The 21,262-nt window shown below is 46.4% G+C and overlaps 1 protein-coding gene across 3 annotated transcripts; it reads left to right on the top strand.

Moving 5' to 3' along the window:
- Nucleotides 1-1,330: 1,330 nt before the first annotated feature.
- ano7 (anoctamin 7) lies at nucleotides 1,331-19,355 on the top strand. Of its 3 annotated transcripts, XM_040039763.1 has the most exons (24): nucleotides 1,331-1,459; nucleotides 2,193-2,297; nucleotides 8,780-8,834; nucleotides 8,914-9,041; nucleotides 10,034-10,141; nucleotides 10,216-10,352; nucleotides 10,427-10,484; nucleotides 11,215-11,325; nucleotides 11,411-11,576; nucleotides 11,650-11,740; nucleotides 11,845-11,941; nucleotides 12,579-12,722; nucleotides 12,800-12,937; nucleotides 14,121-14,219; nucleotides 14,342-14,444; nucleotides 14,924-15,035; nucleotides 15,130-15,184; nucleotides 16,095-16,192; nucleotides 16,351-16,502; nucleotides 16,592-16,797; nucleotides 17,056-17,198; nucleotides 18,443-18,533; nucleotides 18,630-18,749; nucleotides 18,823-19,355. In XM_040039763.1, the coding sequence occupies exons 2-24, from the start codon at nucleotides 2,214-2,216 to the stop codon at nucleotides 18,973-18,975; spliced, it is 2,649 nt and encodes an 882-aa protein (XP_039895697.1). In that variant the 5' UTR covers nucleotides 1,331-1,459; nucleotides 2,193-2,213; the 3' UTR covers nucleotides 18,976-19,355. The 3 variants fall into 3 exon arrangements, with proteins under 3 accessions (XP_039895697.1, XP_039895699.1, XP_039895698.1); XM_040039764.1 differs by lacking the exon at nucleotides 2,193-2,297 and having other exon boundaries at nucleotides 1,393-1,459; XM_040039765.1 differs by lacking the exons at nucleotides 12,579-12,722; nucleotides 12,800-12,937.
- The last annotated feature ends 1,907 nt before the right edge of the window (nucleotides 19,356-21,262 follow it).

Below are 21,262 nucleotides of genomic sequence, written 5' to 3'. Positions count from 1 at the left end.
TGAACTCTCCTAAGACAGAAGGATACACTTCAGTTCAAATGTCCCTGTAGCAATTGGTCTTTATATATTTTAAAGTATTCTCAACTCACCATGTCCAAATTTTGTGCTCAGTGTACATTCACGGAATATTTGTGAGTCATGGACAGAGCCTGGCCACTTGGCTTCCACATTTGTGATAATGTTGGCAGCATCACATATGATCTTCACAGTGCAGAGAACACGAATTAGCATCCATTACTATAATGAAATAATATGTTAGTTTGAAATGCTACAGGGAACTATGTACCTGTACATTAATGCTGTGGAAAGACTTCCTGTTCACATAGTCTCCTTCATTTACTGAAGGAGCAATGATTGGAATGTGAGTGCCATCTATACACGCCTGGGAACCCTGAAAATAAATGTGAAATTTAAGTAGTAGTCCAAGTATCACCACATCATACATTACGTTTTGGTCACTTTGATACCTGCAATTTTGTGGCATCCCTCTTTGATAAATCTTGTGGGTCTATGACCGGGGAACACCACAAACGAGTACAGGAGACGTTTCAGTGCAACTGTAACATTCCTGACTGCCCGACAGACGGTAGCCTTGGAAACGTGCTCAGCGTCACCAATATTATACAGAAAGCTCCCGTTTGCAAAAAAACGAAGTGCAATACAAATAATATGTAATGAACTGAGAGCATGTCCGCGATGTGTCACATGAGCAATATTAGGCCTGAGGATGTTATTCAAATAACTTATAGATTGTGCTGAGAAACGGTAACGTTCGCACAGAAAATCATCAGGAAATGATAAAATGTCCAAACGCGCTCTGATCACTCTCTCCCGGCGGAGAGCTCTGCGGAGAATTTGGGCTTCACGATCTACTGGCTCTTCAAGGAAGGAGCACGCCATGTCCGACACTTCCTACAGTCAGGTTTCCGACAAAGGGGCGGAGACAGTCAGGGTTAGTTGTGGTAAACCTGCTAGGGGGCAGGTTAGCTTCACGGCGTGTGTCGTCATAGTGACTCACTGAGGCTTCATCTGAACTCGCTTTGTGAAACCGCAAACCCAGAGTTTTCGTTAACTCAGGGTATACTTACTCAGTTTTTCCACTAAACCGGCTTCCTGAAACAGGGCCCAGCTGATCATTGATCAGTTTCATGACTGAAGTAGCAACAGGAGAGAGAGGGGGGAGAATGAGAGAAGAAGCAGCTGCACAGTGTCAGACGAGTGAGAGATCACAACGGGAGCTGTGCACGTGTTAATGTGCGCAGAATATGGTGCTTCTGTTGTTTCATGGCTGTTTTACGCTGCCAAGTTTGTTTTTGATGAAGAGGCGGAGGAGGGGCGTGGTTAACGGGATGGGCGGGGCCTCTCCTGAAGTCAGCTCGCCTCTACAAACAAGTGATCAGCTGCTGAAGCTCCAGAGAGCCGCGAGCTCGCCTGAGGCCGTCACTGTCTGCGCGCACAGGTGAGTCGGACTGCACGAGACACCACACGTCATCCACCCAGATCCAATCGGTCTGATTGATCCCAGGTAAAATCAGCTCAGAGAGAGAGGGAAGTCTGAATGCGTCAATACATAATCGATACTGTGATCAGTGACCTGTGATCGATACTCGGTGAGGGAGCTGTAACAGCTGTGAGCTCTGACAGCGTCACCCTGTCGGACGGAAACGAGTTTTAATCAATGAACCGCGGAGCTGCACGCGCAGTTACACACACGGCTGGTAACCCGCCGTCAGCGCCGGTGAGGCCAGTGTTTCCATTGACATCGTCCAGTGGGATTAAAGTTATTCACGGTGACGCTGTGCAGAGTGCTGTGCTGTAAAAGTCACAAGTCCTTCACCTGCACAAACTTTCCATCATGACAGTGTTAAATGTATTTATTGTGTTATTCATGAGAGGAGCTGGGAGCAGACTGTCAGAACATTAGAAAACAATAGAAAACAAAGCTGCTTCATAGCTGCTCCGTGTTTAAGACCCTCACGATGTGATCGACCTGATAAACAGACGAGCTCATAAAAGAACGTCAGTCCTCTGCAGGAAGTAGAGACTGAAGACCTGAACCACAACTGTCACTACGGTGTCATTGCAGCCGGTGACATCATGGCACAATGAAAATAACATTAAACGACAGGTGTGTGTGTGTGTGTGTGTGTGTGTGTGTGTGTGTGTGTGTGTGTGTGTGTGTGTGTGTGCAGGAGGAGGAAGGTTTTGGGAGGATGAGGCGGAGAGGGGATCAGAGAGAGGATGGCACAACACTAATCACCATGGAAACCAGCCCAGAGAACAACTATGGCACCATGGTAACAGGATGTGGTCAATCCGATTATTAAGTGATGACGCGACGAATCCTACTTCCGGGCCTAAAGTAGTCTGCGTTTAATATGGCTTTTGTGTTGTTAACATGTTTAATGTTTTGTATTTTCTTCTATTTGATCTCAAAAAGCTCCTAAAACAGTCAGTGATCACTGTTGACCTCCCTCGGCTTTTATTACCACTAATCGTTTATTTAAGCTCAGTTTTTAAAACCTTAGGATGTAACTACAGCCCAGCCCATGCAGCAGTATATGAATGACTAACCTCGTATTGTGGATGGATTATCTCAGTTGTTCTCCTGGCTGAAGTTTGGTCCTTTTACAGCATCCTGCCATGCGATTACATTTGTTCCTGACCACCGAGAACACTCACGTTAACTTTTATCGAGTGGAAAAAAAGTTAGCTTGTTTATATTATGCTAACATAGCTGTGTCGCTAGTGGTCACGTAGCATATCATTATATACCAGCTAGCCCAACTTCAGTAACCCTACAAACGTCACTGCTGTTTAGTTTCCTGTCTTCATTTATGTTGGAAGTGATAACAGAGCTGTCCGTTTTAATTTGTTTCCAAAACCCCGCAGTCAGGACATGCTATATTGTATTTAGATAGAAGCTAGCGAGCTAACTTCCTGCTAACTTCTAACTGCGTTAAATGTCATAAATTCCGTTTTCATGGATGCCTGGACGTTAAACTCAATTGTTACACCTGGTAGAGCAGAACGCTGATCATTTTACTAAAGATGAAAGACTTTAGACAGTTTTTCAACTCTCAGTAATGCCATAGTGATCGTTTGATATATGGACCTGCAGCGGAGTTTAGGCCCAGACACGGCTAGTGACGTCAGACTGAACGATCGGATTACTCTCTGATTGGATTGAAAAGTAAAATCCCTGTAGCTAAAAGATGCAAGTTGAAGTTTCAACCAAACGTGCAGGAAGTCGTCTGATTTCACTGTCGACTCTCAGAGCTGATGGCGGTAAAACGCGATTGTCCTCTCGTATGGTCAGCCTGGCTGCAGCATCACTGGTTACACCAGCAGGAGGTGACACACTTCGTTAGGGTTGTACTGGTCTCTGGTTTGGGCTCGTATTCTTGTAAAACACGGAGGCCATCATTGATCATCCAGGATGGTCTCATCAGTTTATCACAAACCGTTAGCCACGCCTCACTCCTCACAGCTGGTTTCAAAACTTGCAGATGGCGACACTGAGCATGCTCAGTTCACCTAAATCAGTGACATTACAGTATCTATGGCCACCTTTTATACTGTCCAGGGCTCATGCTGGACTGTGTTCACAGTTCTCACTGCAAAAAAGGTGTTTAAAGCACAAACTTCAATACAACTGGATGGTAACTTTAGACTCCGCCCCCTTGTGATAGCTACTGCACGCAGCTCTAAACTGTGCTGGGCCTCAAACTAACAGAAGCTCACAGTTAGTGTGAAGACGGTTCCGCATGTCTGAGTGAAAGCAGGTGAAACCCGGAAGCTTCACCACAGCTTCGCTCTCTCTGCTGCTTTTTAATTAAACTGGGCTGCGGCAGGAAACAGGAAGTGCATGATGAGGAGAGACTGAGCGGCTCCACTCGGTTCAGCACTGAGTGATCAAACGGTTGATGTTTGTTCCGCTCTTGCTCTTGTGCGTCTGTCGTCGTCCTCGTTAGCGACAATGGGGACGTGAAACAGCAGGAAGAATGGCCCAAAGTGTTTAGGAGCCAATAAAAAACACGAAGCTTCCCGCTTCCGGACCAGTAGCAGCCCAGAGCCACGCAAACACGCCAGCGTAGCCTTTGGGAAGTGGCTGCAGGTTTCACGAACTTCTCGAGAATCCTCGGAGCTGTTCATAGAAAGAAATTAGCTCAGTGACCGTGAAACGTTTACCTCCATACCTCATTGTTACACGTATCATTAAACAGGATGAATACCGCAGTTACATAGAAATCATAGACACACATTAGCCTCCCCGCTACGTTTGACAGCCATGTGCTGACAGCTGAGGTGTTTGTCTTCACATCTGGGCTGCTGCTGTGAGTGTCGAGCTGTGATCAGCACTTTTGTTTTGGCTCTTGGGACTTTATAATACAGCCCACGGCTAAGAGTGCTGCTATTTTAGGATTAAGTGGGTTTTCCAGGTGCGTTACCTGATATCATGATTGAATTAGCATTACTTGCTGGTGGGTACATTAGAATAAGGAGGTAATAGTTCATGGTTTTACCAAGAGGAAGGAATAATTCTGTAATTAACTTTAAGTACTGAGTACTTTCTGGGTATTTTAGCAGAAAAGCAAACAAAATGTTGTCATCTTACATTGTAAATACACTGTACTTTCAGGGGTGTGGGCCATGTTATGTAGTATTTTATTACACATATAACATAAAAATATGTGAAAAGAGCTGTTGTCCTTTTCCTCGTGAGGAGATAAAACAAAGAGCAACAAACGCAGGATCATGTGATCTTTACAAACACTTCAACCAGAATTTTCAGAAGTACAGAAAACATCAATCAATATATGTATCAATATATGTATATATTCATGTATGTGCAAATCAACAGGCTATTAGCCATGGGTGTTTTTATTTTATACGAGATGAAGAACATTGATTCTGTCAGTTTTTCCTCCTTCATGATGATTCAGTTTTCTGTTGGTTTGAAAGTTCTGTTTTGGATTCATCAGGAAAAGATTTCAGTCCACGCTGCTGCTCGCTCCATCCATCATCCATCCATCCTATATATCCATCCATCCATCCATCCATCCATCATCCATCCATCCTATATATCCATCCATCCATCCATCATACATCCATCCTATATATCTGGTGTTGGCCAGAGGGGCCGATGGCGCGATATGGCAGCCTCGCTTCTGTCAGTCTGCAGGGCAGCTGTGGCTACAACTGTAGCTGCCTCCACCAGTGTGTGAATGTGAGAGTGAATGAATAGTGGAATTATAAAGCGCTTTGGGTGCCTAGAAAAGCGCTATATAAATCCAATCCATTATTATTATTATTATTATATATCCATCCATCCATCATCCCATCCATCCGTATATACATCCATGGCCATCAGCCTGATATCAGCCATCATCCATAGCCATCCCATCCATCTCCATCCTCCTATAATCCATCCATCCATCCATCCAATCCGACACCATCCTATATATCCACATCCATCATCCATCCACTCCATCATCATCATTCCATCTCATCCATCCATCCATCCATCCATGCCATCATCCACCATCCCAGCCATCCAAGCAGTCCATCCCTATATATCATCCATCCATCCATCCTATATATCCATCCATCCATCCATCCTATATATCCATCCATCCTCCATCATCATCCATATCCATCCATCCATCCATCATCATCCATCATCCATCCATATATCCCTCCTCCCATCCATCTACATCCATCCTCCATCCCATCCACCATCATCCATCCTATATATCCTCCATCCATCCATCCATATCCCATCCTATATATCCATCCACCTCATCCACCATCCATCCATCCATCCATCATACCATTTCCATCCGTATAATCTCCATCCATCCTATTCATCCATCCCATCCATCCATTCATACATCCATCCATCCTATATATCCATCCATCCATCCTATATATCCATCCATCCATCCATCCAGCCCTCCTATATCCATCCTATCCATCCTACCCATCCATCCCATCCATCCATCTATCCATCCATCATCCCCTCATCCATCCATTCTTATATCCATCCATCCATCCTCACTTATCCATCCATCCATCCATTCATCCATCCTATCTCATTCATCCAATATCCATCCATCTATATATCCTCCATCCCCATCCTATAATCCATCCATTTTCCCTCCTCATGCATCCTATATATACCCCACACTCCACCATCCCATATCCATCCATCCTATACATCCATCCATCATCCTATATCCATCCATCCATTCCTCATATATCATCCATCCATCCAATTCCCATTCCATCCATCATCCAATCCATCCATCTAGGATGGATGGATGATGCATATACGGATTATATATTGTTCATATATTTATAGTTTCAGATGTAGCCATTCTTGTATTTTGCTTGTTTATATTATGTATTTTGCACAACTCTGTTGCTTGTGAAGCTCGCACACAAGAATTTCACTCACATGTGCTGTCACCAATGTACCTGCACATGTGGATGTGACAAAAAAAGTGATTTGATTGATGTGAATATCTATCCATCCATCCATCCATCTTATAATATGCAGCCCCGCCAGCCCAGCCAGCCCGATCGAGCAGCCAGCCTCGCCAGCCTAGAGAGCCAGCCAGCCGAGCTCAGCCGAAGAGGCCAGCCATCTCAGCACAGCTCAGCCAGGCCAGGCAGACAGCCCGCCGAGAGAGCCAGCCATCCAGCACCAGCCAGCCGAGAGCCAGACCAGCCCACAGCCCAGAGCCGAGAGAGCCAGCACCCACAGCCAGCCCGCCGGCGAGAGCCAGCCCCACCAGGCCAGCGAGAGAGCCAGCCCGCCAGCCAGCCGCCAGCGACAGCCATCCGGAGGAAGCCAGCCAGCATCCAGCCGAGAGAGCCATCCAGCCATTCCAGCAGCCAGGCCAGCCAAGCAGCCAGCCATCCGAGCGAGCCAGCCAGCCAGCCAGCCGACGAGCTCAGCCAGCCAGCAGCCAGCCAGCCAGATAGCCAGCCAGCAGCCAGCCATAGGCAGCCAGCAGCCAGCCCAGCCGCCGCGAATCAGCCAGCCAGCCTGGAGAGAGCCAGCCATCCGCCAGAAGCAGCCAGCCAGCCTTCCATCCCAAGCCCCCAGCCCATCCATCATCCTACCTCCCCATCTTAGTCCAGCAGTCCAGTCCATGCCATGATCGATCCACCATCCATATCCCACATCCATCCATCCTATATCCATCCATTCCATCCCATCCATCCTATTATCCATTCCATGCCATCCACCTAGCCTATCCGTCCATCCATAAACCTCCATCCACTATCTTAGAAGCATACGCCACTTATAGGATGGACTGGAGGATGCTACTACACAGATTATATCGTGTACTCGATATGTGAGAGGGGCGAGGGCGCCATTGTCTGGTAGGCTGTGGTAAACAGTTTGGTATTTGGCACAACCTCGTTGCTTGTGAAGGCTCGCACACAACGAATTCACTCACAGTGCGTACCAAGTACCTGCACAGGAGATGGACAATAAAAGTGGATTTGAGTGATTGGTGCGCCGTATCAGCTATATCCAGTCACAATGCCCTCCTATATACGGGCCATCCAGCCATGCCATATGAGATGCAGTCCATGCCATGCCATCTGATAGTATCCAGTCAGCCACCACCGCATGCCAGACCTATCCAGAAATCCATCCTATAGCATCCATCCCTCCCCTCACTCCTATTCTATGGATGCCGCATCCATCCATGCCATCATGATCCATCCATCCATCATCCATCAGATCGCCTGCTCAGCCATCCATCCTAATCCTCCATCCATCCATCCTATATATCCATCCATCCATCATCCATCCATCCATCCATCCATCCATATATATCCATCCATCCATCCATCCATCCAATATATGCATCCATCCATCATCTATCCAATATATCCATCCATCCATCCATCCATCCATCCATCCACACATTAGCCGTGTTAGCCCTGCTGCTTGTGCCCTGCTCTTTATTTACTCTTGTGAGCAGGAGAGTGAGAACAGTCCTTATCACATTTTATTATTTAACTTGGACAGCAGAGCAGCCGTGGTGCATAATAAAAATGTAAAAAGGCTAGATTAAACCACTACAGCAGTAAATTAATTTAGAGTATAATTATTTTCTTGTATTTTCACCTCCTTATTCTAGTGTTTCTACTGGTACATGTTTGTAGGTAAATGTCATTTCATTTGATTTGAATGTAAAGCAGGTAAAACGTGATTCCAGCGGAATTCCACGTGTGGTCGTGGGCCGTCTGAGTGCTGTGGCATTTTTCCACAGTTATGCAAACAGTGGGTTTGTGGTGACAAGTTTACACATGTGAGTCGGCTAATGTAATGAGCACACAAGTAAACTCCGTATGAATAATTCATAAAGTCGGCACGTCGTCTCTGTCCCACAGAAATGAATGGATCGGCTGCTCGGATGCCTCATAGATAAAATGGTCTTTGATTGATTGGATTGTACAAACAGTGTATCTTCTCCTTCCTTGCCTGCAGAGACAAACATGGCAGAGCATTGTTCCAAAACAGCGTTCTCTCCTTCAGAACCCTTCTAAAGCTCCTTGTCTCCACTCCAGGGCCTGCCAGGCTCCATGAATAACTCTGATCATCAGCAGGATTCAGTCCTTTAAGCCTTCACTGGAAGTCTCACAGTTTCCTTAGAATTACAAACTCTTAGTTTCAGGAAGCTTTTTGAAAACAGACCCTGCTCTTTGATTGTTTTCCTCTAAATTCAGTCTGACAGGTTTTATTATTTCCCAGAATGCAGTTCAGCCTGAGGATGGGAATGTTTTCAGTGATGGATCGACTCGGGTCGGTGAGTAGAAAACAAAATCATACCGTTCCAAACGCAGCGTGTTTAGCAGAGGAATTAAACCTGTGATCCTCTCGGACAGACTTTGTGCTGGTGTGGGAGGAGCCAAGGAGCATGCAGGAGGAGAGCATGGGTGTTAGCCCCGCCCACCGCCGGTGGAGGGAGGAGTTTCTGAAAAGACTGAGACACTCTGGACTTCTGCAGGAACAGGTAAGCTAAACAAACACAGGTGAGTCTGCAGGTAAGGCAAACATGGAGGAAGTGAAACTAAACTGTCACATGACCCACATGCCACCTTCACTTTGGATATCAGGAAATAAATAACAGACATTATATAGACAATAACAGACATAACTGTATCATTGGCTTACTGATGATGTGCTTCTATGTGTTTCTGTTTGATGGATGGAAGCTAACCAGCAGCTAAATGCACCTTTCAATCAATCAATCAATACTTTATTTATATTATAGCTCATTGAAAAGACCAGATGTGCTCCAAAGTGTTTCTCAATAGTAAAATATGAAATAAAATTTATTACATATGGGTACAGATGCATAGAGTACAAATACATTTCCAGACAAAACAAAGCACTAATTAACCCGTGAGTACTATGTTGACGCAATATTTCACACCTAGTGTAAAAGTTTGGTAAAATCAACACAGAAATATCAGCTGGAAAAACCCAGTAACACAACAGGTTAGAATTACAAATGCAATAAAAGTACAAAGTGTACATCCGATAAATCACTAACTAATCTACAAGATCAAATAAATAAGTTTTCAGTTGTGTTTTAAAAGATTGATTCCGACGCACGAATATCAGCTGTTCCAGAGGTTCGGTGCAGCAATGGCAAAGGCCGGGACCTAGGTTGCACCGAGAGCATTCGGTTGCACCTTTATCCTGCAGATCTGCAGATGCATGATGTTACAGCCGAGACCTTTTGTTTTTGTGCCGTTAACTCATTCAGATAAAACAGAAAGATAACAGGAAGGTAAATGTCCTCATATGGTGGCCGATGTTCGCCACTGTTGTCTGCTGCATCAATGCAGCTGCTCACAACTGAAGCTTCTTTTACCAGACTCCCACCTTTGACCTCTGACCGCACCACACTCAGGTATCTGTTTACATGAGGCGCGGGTCCTGGAGCGGTGATGTTGAAAGGAGGCGAAGGACGCTGAGCTCTTTTCTTCTTCTCTGCAGAAGGAGGTCCTCCAGACAAAGAAGAGGATCTGTTTTGTTCTCCTCAGCGCTCCGTGGAGCGTGCTCTGTTACTACGCTGAGGAGATCAGCCTCAGAGTCCCCCTGCAGGTACAGCCCACGTCCTCTGCCGCCGTCCTCACGCTCAGCAGCCATCTCACGGCATGTCCTCTGTCCTCCTGCAGGTGGTCACCGCCCCCATCGTTAACTGGTCCGAACAGATCCTGTCCAAGCTGTCTCTTCCCAACCTTATGTCCCAGGACGTCCCCAACCCCCCGCCCGACTACTACACCTGCCAGTTCAGGACCAACAAGCTGGAGAGGTACAAACACTCAGGACCTGAGTCCCGTGTCACCCTCTTCCTCCTCCTTCACTCTCCCTGTTTCCTGCCTGCAGGTTTTTGGGCAGCGACAACAAAGACACGTTCTTCAAGACGACCCAGAGACACCAGGTGGTGAGTGAAGAAAACAAAACGGTCTCGAGGAACTCGTGGCCGTGCCGTGCACTTCACTGTGGTGCATGTAGAAATGAAAACTGAATGTTTATGGTGTATTTTAGGATAGTTTGACTATTTCAGAGGACAAATCCAGAACAGAGAAACAGACAAATAAATGTTAATATTTCAAAAAATCTTTAAACAAAAATACACAAACCAACATCTAAGAGTTTTTAACCCAAAGAACCTGAAAGTGTGAATTTAAGATTTCTTGTGCTGCTTCATTAATGACACAAAACCCGAGCAGACGTGAACTGTGTGTTTGGTCGTGTTGGGAAAGTTTCCAGCGCAGCTTCAACAAACTGAGCTGAGAGCGAGCTGCTCTGATTGGCTCAAAGGCAGAAATACCAGCGAACGAGCAGATCCAGGATGTATCGGTCAACAGACGGATGCTGGCAGCGGCAACGCCTCCTCCTCAAACAAACTCGACAAACACACACACACAAATGTCCGTGTGTGTGTAGCACTTTATTTTATGAGTCTGTACTTCCTTAACAATCCACTGAAGTTTCCTGAAAACAACACAAACATGTTTCTGTGGTTCTGAATGGAGATGGTTGTGGTGTTCTGCAGTGTCCTGGAGGCTCTGTTTCTATTAATGCTAAAAGTTTCAGGGAAACAAAGTTTCAGCCCTAGACATGGTTATGCTAGCTTAGCTGAGTTCCTTGAAACCCTCGTGTCCCTCTAGCTGTACGAGATCTTAGCCAGGACTCCATACGGTTCGGTGAAGAACGGGGAGGTGGGCGTCGACCGTCTGCTGAACGAGCAGGTCTTCACCGCCGCCTACCCGCTGCACGAGGTGAGATGTGCACCACGAGCCTGGTCTGAAGCTGCTGTGATTCCCAGACTGAAGCCCAGGCTGATGTTTGATACGATGTTTGCAGGGAGATTATCAGCTGCCGACCCCCCCGGTCAGTCCCCAGAGTTTAAGCCTGAGGCAGATCCTGTATGCTTACTGGGCCCAGTGGTCCTGCTGGAGACGCTACCAACCTCTGGACCACATCAGGGAGTACTTTGGGGAGAAGATTGCACTTTATTTTGCCTGGTTAGGTAAATATGAGGAAAATACCTCCGATGTTATGCCGTTATTTGGTGACAAGCGTCTCACAGTGTCTGCATGCAGGCTTCTACACCGGCTGGCTGCTGCCGGCGTCTGTCGTCGGGACGGTGATCTTCCTGATCGGGTTTTGGCTCGTGGCCACCGACGTTCCAGCGTGAGTACAAACTCATCGTCAGCGTTCATTTTAAAGCAGTTTGTGAGGACATGCTCACTCGTCATGGTTGATGCACCTGTGGTGATCTGTGTTTGAATTTGTAGGAACGAGTTGTGTGGTAGCGGAAACAGCTTCATCATGTGTCCGCTCTGTAATATCTGCTCCTACTGGAACTACTCCAGCATCTGCGTCACCTACAAGGTACCTGCCACCACCACACCTCTCACATTTATTTAAATGTTTCCGTTCTCTGGGAAAACACAGGGCCAGGCAAAGCAGCCATGTTCCTTATTCCAGCATATATTCATGCATCACTCATCTCGCTGATCTCTGTGAGATGGATCGTGGACGTTTCTTCAGAGGTTTCTGTTTCCTGATACGTCGCCTGGCAGATTAATAGTCGGTGCCATCTGCACGCCAGGAATCTTCTGTTGGAATATTTTTTCATATTTTTTTGTTGGTAAGAAGTCAAAACAAGAAGAAAGTCCTGACATATTCTCTTCATGTTCCACACAAGCTCTTTTCATAATCGCTGGCTCACAGCTTTTCTCCAACACTGAGGTCAACGATCCTCATATCTGGTCCTGGATGTTTGTTGAGCTTTGGTGTTTGATTTTGGAGAAATGAGCAGCTGTAAAGACCTCAGCTGACAGAGATCAGATCACTTCTTGGTGTCAAATACCACGCTGAGGCTCATCGGACAGTTTAAAAGTGGACAGCAGTAGACAACTCTGTCCTCTGAACTCATCTGAGTTAAATGTTTGGAAACCAGCACAGGCTGATGTTACTGAGCCATCTGTGTATCCACCACTCTGAAAGGCTGCTTGTGTCTCTGCAGGCAGGTCTGCTGTTTGATAACGGAGGAACCGTTTTCCTCAGTGTCTTCATGTCTCTGTGGGCCATCACCTTCCTCGAGTACTGGAAGAGAACATGTTCATCTTTGTCTCACCGCTGGGACTGCTCCGAATTCCAGGACATCGAGGTGCGAAGCCGTCGCTAAGTTAACCAGTGGATTGTTTCGGGAGGTTTGTGAATTTGTGAATTTCACATCTTTGGCAGGAGCGACCTCGTCCAGAGTTCACCGCCATGGCACCGATGACCATGAGGAACCCGGTGACCGGAGCGGAGGAGCCGTATTTTCCTGAAAATAAGCGGTTCAACAGAACTCTGACTGGCTGCATGGTCATCATCATCATGGTGAGTCTCCTGAAGTCCTCGTTGCCAACACAGTCTAACACGCAGTCCACCCGATCTCAGGTCACGGCTTCCACAGGTGTAAGATGATTATTGCGTGATGCCAGCAGAGGGTAGCGTCGTTTCCCACAGTGGCCCCTCCCCCATCCTGCTCTGGAGCTGGCATTCAGTCCCGCCTCCAACATGTGAAGCAGTTCTTGTTTGGGGGTCAGCGCTGACATCACTGTGATGGAAAGGAGCTGCAGGTTGGAACCATCAGGGACTGTGGGTGATGCTAATTCAGATTCTGTCCAGCCTGTTATAATGTGGTCTCCATCTATGACCACAACTCCAAATAAGTTGGGACACTGAGTCAAACACAAATAAAAATATCATGCAATGATTCGCAAATCTCACAAAGTCTCGTTTTATTCCCAGTAGCACATGTAGTGTTTAAACTGAAACACATCCTGTTGGATGTGATGGAGAACAGAGCACCTTGAAGCCACATGTGACCAAGATGGACAAACGGCGCCGTCTCCTTTGGGCCAAAACAGATCTGAGGTCAGACCCATCCAAACATGGACGCCGAAGCCTTGGGCTGAAGAGGAGAGCTAGCGTTCAGCTGGGGGGGGGGGCGTCAGTGTCCATGGAACTGACAGCTGGCACATCTGGAAAGGCTCCATCAGTGCTGAAAGGTGTAAAGTGTTGTTAGAGCAACATCTGCTCCATGCAGATGTTTCTCAGGAAGGCCTTTGTGTTTGAGCCGGACGACGCTGAACAGCAGACTGCTTCTATAACAGCCTCACGGCTTCAAAAAATCACTTCCCGATGTTTTTATTCACATTTACAGCCTCAGTGGTGACAAAGATGTTAACACCCACCATCAGCTGTACGTTAGACGAGCAGCAGGTCTCCTACGAGCTTTCTGGCCTCACGTTTCTTCTGTTAGCACATTTATGTTTGGGTTTGCTGCAGAGGAGAAAATTAGCCAACCTGAAGCAGCTGCTGTTGCCTGTGTGCATGTTAGCAGGTTCATTAAGTTCATGATGTCATGCTTGACAGATCCATATCTGGCCAATGAGATTTCTCTCCCATATGTTAACCAGTCAGTGTGCATCTACATTTATGAATCTGTCTGTGTCTCTACCTTAAATGAAATCAGGTGTCAGTGGATAAAAGGTCTGAAATGACTTCTTCCGCACAGGTCGCTGTGGTGTTGATTTTTCTCACGGCCATCATTTTGTATCGCACCATCCTCAGCATCATCATCTACAAGTCAGAGTACAGCTTCTTCAGCTTCTCTGTGAGTAAGAGGCAGCTCACCTGCCTTCACCTGGGTCCACAAAGCTTAACCGAGGACTGCAATATCACTGACGCCATCACACCTGTATGTGTGTGTGTGTGTGTGTGTGTGTGTGTGTTTAGGCTGGGAGAATAGCCAGTTTCTCAGGGTCAGTGTTGAATCTGCTGGTCATCCTTCTGCTGTCCAGGATTTACACCGCCCTGGCCCACATCCTCACCCGCTGGGGTGAGTCTCCCTCCACGTCTCAGCCTCGTTTAAAGAAACTTTACACATTTTCATAAACTGTAGAATTCTGTGAAGATGTCTGATCTTTCTGAGACCAGTTTATGAATATTTTAGGAAGTCTAAGAACTTTTAGTTGATAACAAATAACAGCTGCTAACGAGCTTTTACTAAGTAATCTTGGCTTTTCATTTTCACTACTGTTCAGGTAAAAATAGACAAATTTAATTTGGCGTGATCTTCATTTCATCTGAAGGTGTGTGTGTGTGTGTGTACTTGTTTAGACATCTTTGTGGGGACCAACAGTCACTTATGGGGTTTGAAGCATTTTTGACTCAAAATGTGGTTTTAGTGTCAGGGTCAGGTTATGGTTAGGATTAGGCATGGTTACGGTAAGCAGCTGGGATAAGCATTATGTCAATGAGATGTCCTCACTAAGATATGAAAACGAGAATATGTGTGTGTCTGTGTGTTGCTGTCAGAGATGCATCGCACTCAGACGAAATACGAAGACATGTTCATCCTGAAAGTTTTCGTCTTCCAGTTTGTTAACTTCTACTCGTCTCCGGTCTACATCGCCTTCTTCAAAGGCAGGTGAGAGCCAGCGCAGAGCAGGCTGATCATTGAACTGATGGACTCGCCTCGGCTGGTTTGTAAAACCTGCTGATTGGTTGTTTGTTTGTTTCAGGTTCATTGGCTACCCTGGAAATTACAACACTTTGTTTGGAGTCCGCAACGAAGACGTGAGTTGATGATTGTGGTCATGTGATGATGATGTGACGATTACAGAGAAGTTGTCATGCGCCGCGGCGCGCGTGCACAAAAGGGTCCAGACGCAGACTCAAGCGCTAGCAGAAAATGACACTTTATTATAGCAACAAAAACCAGAACCAGAGGAGCAAAACGAGGAACTAAAGAACCCGGGGAAACAGTGACGCGAGGAACCGTGGGAGGCTGCAACAGAAAGGGGAGAAGATTACCAGGGAGCTGGGAAGCGGGGCAAACGCATCAAGACTGAGTTAGACTAGTTGGCTTACGATTAGAGCGGGACCGTGGGAGCTCGGGAGGGAAGTCCGTGAGAAGGGAATCCCTGGAGGTAGTGGATGGGCCAGATGACGCACCGGGTGATCCAATTGGGCAGGAGGGCGGGCAGGTGGCAGACGCTGAACGCCAGATCGAAACCTAGACACAAGTAGGCAGATTTAATGCAGCTCCAACGAGATATGAATGCAACGCTTTCGCGGGAGTCTAGTTGCCACAGAGAGGTGATTAACGGACTGGCATGGAGCCTCCGTCAGCGCCGGGTTAAGTAGCTCTTCGGGTAATCACCCCGATGGAGAGCAGGTGTGCCGGTGATGGCCCAGCCCGGGGGTGTGGCTACCCGAGCATCACATATTCCACGCACAGGACCACGGACCGTGACAGTAGTATCAGATCTCTGCATGGAGACCTTAGGTCAGACACAGTTTTTAAATGATGCTGTGAGTGCTCACAGACCATTTCGAACAACTGCTTTCCAAAGTGTGACATAAAGCACCCAGAGCAGCATGTGTGAAGTTATAGTAGGGTACCTGCTGATCCATCAGCTGAGCTGCTCTCAGCTGCATGAATAGATGAACCACTAAACTCCGCCTCTCTGGCTGTGTGTTACAGTGTGGAGCAGGTGGATGTCTCATTGATCTGGCTCAGGAGCTGCTGGTCATCATGGTGGGAAAACAGCTGATCAACAACATCCAGGAGTTCATTTCCCCGTAAACAGACACACACAGATACACAACAAAGTGCACGAGAACAGACTGCATCCTGGTGCCAGTGTCTCTCACAACAGTGATGCATAACGCACAGTTATGTGGATTTGTGTCACCGAGCGCAGTCTCGCTTTGCAATGATGTGGGCTCGTTACTTGCAGGAAGGTGAAGTCATGGTGGCAGAAGAGGAAGCTGAATCCTCAGCTGAAGGAGGCGGGACAGGAGGCCCAGAGGCAGGAGGAGGCTTCTCCCTGGGAGGCAGACTACCAGCTGCTGGTCTGTGAGGGACTCTTCAGCGAATACCTGGAGATGGGTGAGTCCCAGGTTTATCCTCACATCCTGGGAGATGTAGAGTTTCATACGAGTCTGGTCTTCACTGTAAATCCTCCTCATCCTTCACAGTGATTCAGTTTGGGTTCATCACCATCTTCGTGGCGGCGTGCCCCCTCGCTCCTCTCTTCGCCCTCATTAATAACTGGGTGGAGGTCCGTCTGGATGCTCAGAAGTTTGTGACTGAATACCGTCGCCCGGTGGTAGAGCGAGCTCAGGACATCGGTATCTGGTTTCCCATCCTGCAGTTCATCGCACACATGGCCGTCCTGAGCAACGTAAGACTGTTTTGGTGTTTTTACGTATGGACGAACAGGTAACGCTTGTGGTGTCCTCGGATCAAAAATGGTCCCTAGGTGAATGGCAAACAAGCATATGCGAATTCCAACCCCGCCGATGTCACTCTCACCTGTTTGGCTGTAAAAGCCCAATTTGTATTTCCAAATTTAGCTCAAAACATACATTTTGTTTGCACCACAACCATAAATCATGAGCCTATAAATGAGCCGCCGACGAATCTGAACTTGTATTTTCAGGCGTTCCTCATAGCGTTTACGTCATCCTTTGTGCCTCGACTGTACTACCGCTACACCAGAGACAGCACACTCAGTGGCTTCATCAACTTCACTCTGGCTACATCACCGCTCAGCTACCAGCAACAGCACAACACATCCTGCAGGTAAGCATCTGCACCACAACACCATCACCGAGAACTGCATGGGCCGGCTGAGCCCGGTCGGGCAGTTATGGACTTCATTTGAGCACCAAAACAGTCTCAGTCATATGATCATACAAGACCAGGCATCTCAGCAGCTTTGAGGTTGGGCTCAAAAGTGAAATGTCAAGTTTTCAAAGAAAGAACTTTGATTAGAAACTAAATCTAAAACACGATAGCAAAGTGTCCTGATGGTTTTAACTCCACGTCAGTAGCCACATCTTTGTGTGCCTCACACTTATGAGCTCATCACTGCCAGGTCAACACTTCATCTTAATACATCCTCTGTGGTCATTAGCCACGTTATAGACTCTTCATATGGCACATAATGGAACAGGAATATCATTTATATGTAGATGCACATCTCCCCTGACCAAGTAATGTTTGGGCTCAAACTGGGCTCTGTCTAACATTACGTTCAGCTAATGTGGGACTGGAAGTAGATTACATTAGACTTACTGGTCCCACATGATCACAACACAGTGGTTGTCATGATCAGAGTTCGTGGACTCACCATGGAGGTCACGATGGACCTGCCCAAGGTTAAAATGGGTGGAAGCCTTTTTTCTAGATGTTTTCAATGAGATCCAAAGACAATTCAGTTTTATTTACACAGCGCCAAATCACAACAACAGTCGCCTCAAGGTGCTTTATACTGTAAGGCAGACCCTACAATGATACATACAGAGAAAAACTCCACAATATGACCCCCTATGAGCAGCACTTTGGCGACAGTGGGAAGGAAAAACTCCCTTTTAACAGGAAGAAACCTCCAGCAGAACCAGGCTCAGGGAGGGGCGGTGAGATGAGGAAGACAGGACAAAGACATGCTGAGGAAGAGAGACAGCAGACAACTTTTTACGTTTTTATTTGACAACCTAATCTTGACGTCACCTTTCATTTAACATTTGGTTGGTAGGAACAAAATCCTGAGGACAAATTCACTGCTGCTGATAATGTTTCGAGTGCTGTAGAGGAACCAGAGAGCGTCTGAATGTTTACTGCAGCTCATTTGACTTATTCTGTAAATTTAAAATGCTGGTGGCGTCATAATATAGTGGTTTAAGTCCCAGCAGGAGACACAGAGCCTTTGTGTGTGAAATGTATCGGGGGTGAAACTGTGCCACGTGAAATCGTCGAAGCTACCTGCTGTGAACGAGTAGCACAGTACCTACTGCAGGCGATCGACGCGTCGTTATCGTCCACAGGTATTGGGCTTTCAGGGATGAAAATGGTGAATACCTGCCAGAGTACTTCCACCTCCTCGCTATACGGCTCGGTTTCGTCATCATCTTTGAGGTCAGTGTCTCTCAGACTTCACTGAACCCCGAGCGGTCTGTGAACTGCTGATCGGCAGTCCGCACATTGAAGACTTGTCCCGTTTTTCTTCCTCAGCACGTAGTCTTCTTCATCGGCCGCTTAATAGATTTGATGGTTCCTGATGTGTCCGAAGAGGTGGAGATGAAGATAAAGAGGGAGCACTACATGGCTAAAGAGGCTCTGGCTGAGAACCAGGTATCAAAGTTAACAGAGTGTCACATGACGGTTTGTCTCGCAGTGTGTTTACTATCGTGTTCTATGCCTGCAGTCTCTGGGGAAGACCATGATTCCTGGGAATGGGGAAGCCCCGCCCAGTGAACTGCGACAGCGTAGATCCAGAATCTCTCCACAGGAGAGCGACCCACCGTCACCGAACCTGGAAGAGATCGCAGAGGAGACTGAAGCAATATTCAGCTCCTAAGACGAAGCTCAGGTGGACTTGGGCTACAACACCCAACGCTCGTTTTTAACCACTGGCTGCTTATCACTGTGCCTGTCATCAAATAACTTTTTAACTGTAACTTACTATTTTCAAAACTTGCCATGTTTGTTGTAATTGAAGTTTCTGAGTTAAATGCTAAATGTTGCTCAGCAGCTGGTAACCTGATGGGAGGCAGTTAGCGACAGCGCTGTAACATGAGCTGGGCTTTTTCATGTAATGAACATTTGGATATCTGTTACACATAAACTTATACATATCCAATAGGGGTGCAACGATACTCGTATCGATATTGAACCGTTCGATACAGTGCTTTCGGTTCGGTACGCATATGTATCGAACAATACAAAATTTTTAATTTATTTTATCAACTTTCCTTCTGACGATGCTGTCTGTGTTGAGCGCTCAGTGGATCTGCACTCGACAGTGCAGCCTAGGCGGAGTAGTCGAACGCAGATTCACTGAGCGCAAGCTAGCGAGACAGAAGCTAAGCTCTCCTTGCAACATGGCAAATTGAACCTCCCCAACCCTCATTCAGATCTGGCGTTTGGAACTATTTTGGTCTTCATGTGACGTATGACCCTGAAGGTAAGCGCGTCATGGACTAAAGTAAAACAGTATGTTGGATGTGCCACGCAATGCTCAATTACATTGGTGGGAGCTACTGCGTTAGCGCAGTCATTTCAGATTAACGCTGACAGCACTAGTGGGAACACAACGAATATGACTGCACATTTACGCCGACAGCATCCTAGTGCAAAGACAAGTGGAAGCAGACAAAAACAACAAGCACGCATGCTACAAACTTTACCCGAGTCATTTAGACAGCCGTTAGCACATGATTCTCCTTATGGGGACCTGATATGTTTAATATGCTGCTGAGAATATAGCCCAGAAGAAGCGTATAGTATAGCTTTTATTTTGGAAAGAGACATTTCTCTGTAATAAACTCTCTTTTCCAAAGATGAGGGATTTCTCCATCAGATAGATTTATTTTTTATTACTTTGTTGTTTCAGCAACATTAAATTTAAAAACTGTACTTTTGAGTTAAAATATATATTTATAATTTTAATAAATGACAAATTAAAAAGGCATGAACATTTTTTTGTATCGAAAAAATATCGAACCGTGAATTTTGTGTATCATTGCACCCCTACTATCCAAACACTTTACGGATGATTACAGAATCATCAATGCTGGCATGAATTTGACTGTGGATCAGGTAGCTTCTCTCACACTGTAGCTGAATGTGCTGTTTATGTGTATTTGAATGCTTAGTCAGATATCTTTTGTAGTTTAGCTTCTACTGATGAAAAGTTTTAGTTTATTTTCTAATAAAAATTCATGGCCAAGAAGATTTACATTATTTTTGGTATTTTCCATTTTTTTCACAGTTTGTTGTTTGTTGTTCTGTCTGTGTAAGCTCAGCATGAGGACGACTGATGGAAGTGGTGATTAGATGTTCAACCATATCCTCCTGCATAAGAACGGGCCCAACAGCAGCTACCTCCATCAGCAAGACATCGCCCCACAAAAAATATTTGAGGAACATTTTTCAGATACTCGTGTGATCAAACCTTTTGCACGATTGGATCTGCTTCCAATATTCCAGATCTGACTGAGCACGAAGAGGCCCGAACGACCCATCATTTACGACGTGTTTCCCAGACATGGTTTAAGCCCGTTCCTAAAGTAACAGAAAAGTTCAATCTCCACTGAAAACAATCTTAGTCTGAAAAAACGCTCAACCGAAGCCCAGAGAACTGAGCCATAATTTTACAGCATTATACTGCAATAAACGTGTCACGGCTGGGGCAGCAGTCGCGTGGCGGAATGAGTGAGACCCAGGATGCAGCACTTACTGAGATGCGAGGGTGGTTTATTATACATGACAGAACACAAAGTGGGGATGGCAAAAACACAACTTAGGATAAACTAAACTGGGAGAAACTAAACTATAGAACGGCAAGCCTGAACACGAAGGGAGGACAGCAGGGAGAGCTCACAGTGGATTCACAGACACAATCGCAGAGTGTGATCGTGTGTACAGCGTCTCTTTATGTCTGTCTCCACGTTGGTTGAGTGTGGAGTAAGTGCATATGAGAGCATGAGGGTGGGAATGGATGTTTGTATCTGTGTGTGCCTGTATGTCTGTGTCTATATGTCAGGTTGGGTATCAGACGCCACCTCTCTGGGGACATCTCAGGCCCTCCAAGGTTTGGAGGCTCCCCCCACCACCACTCCCCCTGCCAGTGGCGGACTCCCTCA

The sequence above is a fragment of the Simochromis diagramma genome, unplaced genomic scaffold (assembly GCF_900408965.1).
Source record: "Simochromis diagramma unplaced genomic scaffold, fSimDia1.1 OVJJ01000031.1, whole genome shotgun sequence".
In the NCBI taxonomy this organism is placed as follows: Eukaryota; Metazoa; Chordata; class Actinopteri; order Cichliformes; family Cichlidae; genus Simochromis; species Simochromis diagramma.
The sequence above is the reverse complement of the archived record's forward strand: the minus strand, read 5'-3'. Positions and strand labels throughout refer to the sequence as shown.

Bases quoted from the DNA above. Each gene is read 5' to 3' on its own strand.
- ano7 (XM_040039763.1), top strand. From the start codon at position 2,214: ATGAGGCGGAGAGGGGATCAGAGAGAGGATGGCACAACACTAATCACC. The intron at 11,326-11,410 runs GTGAGATGTGCA...CGATGTTTGCAG, and splicing joins CCGCCTACCCGCTGCACGAG to GGAGATTATCAGCTGCCGAC. The intron at 15,185-16,094 runs GTGAGTTGATGA...TGTGTGTTACAG, and splicing joins TTGGAGTCCGCAACGAAGAC to TGTGGAGCAGGTGGATGTCT.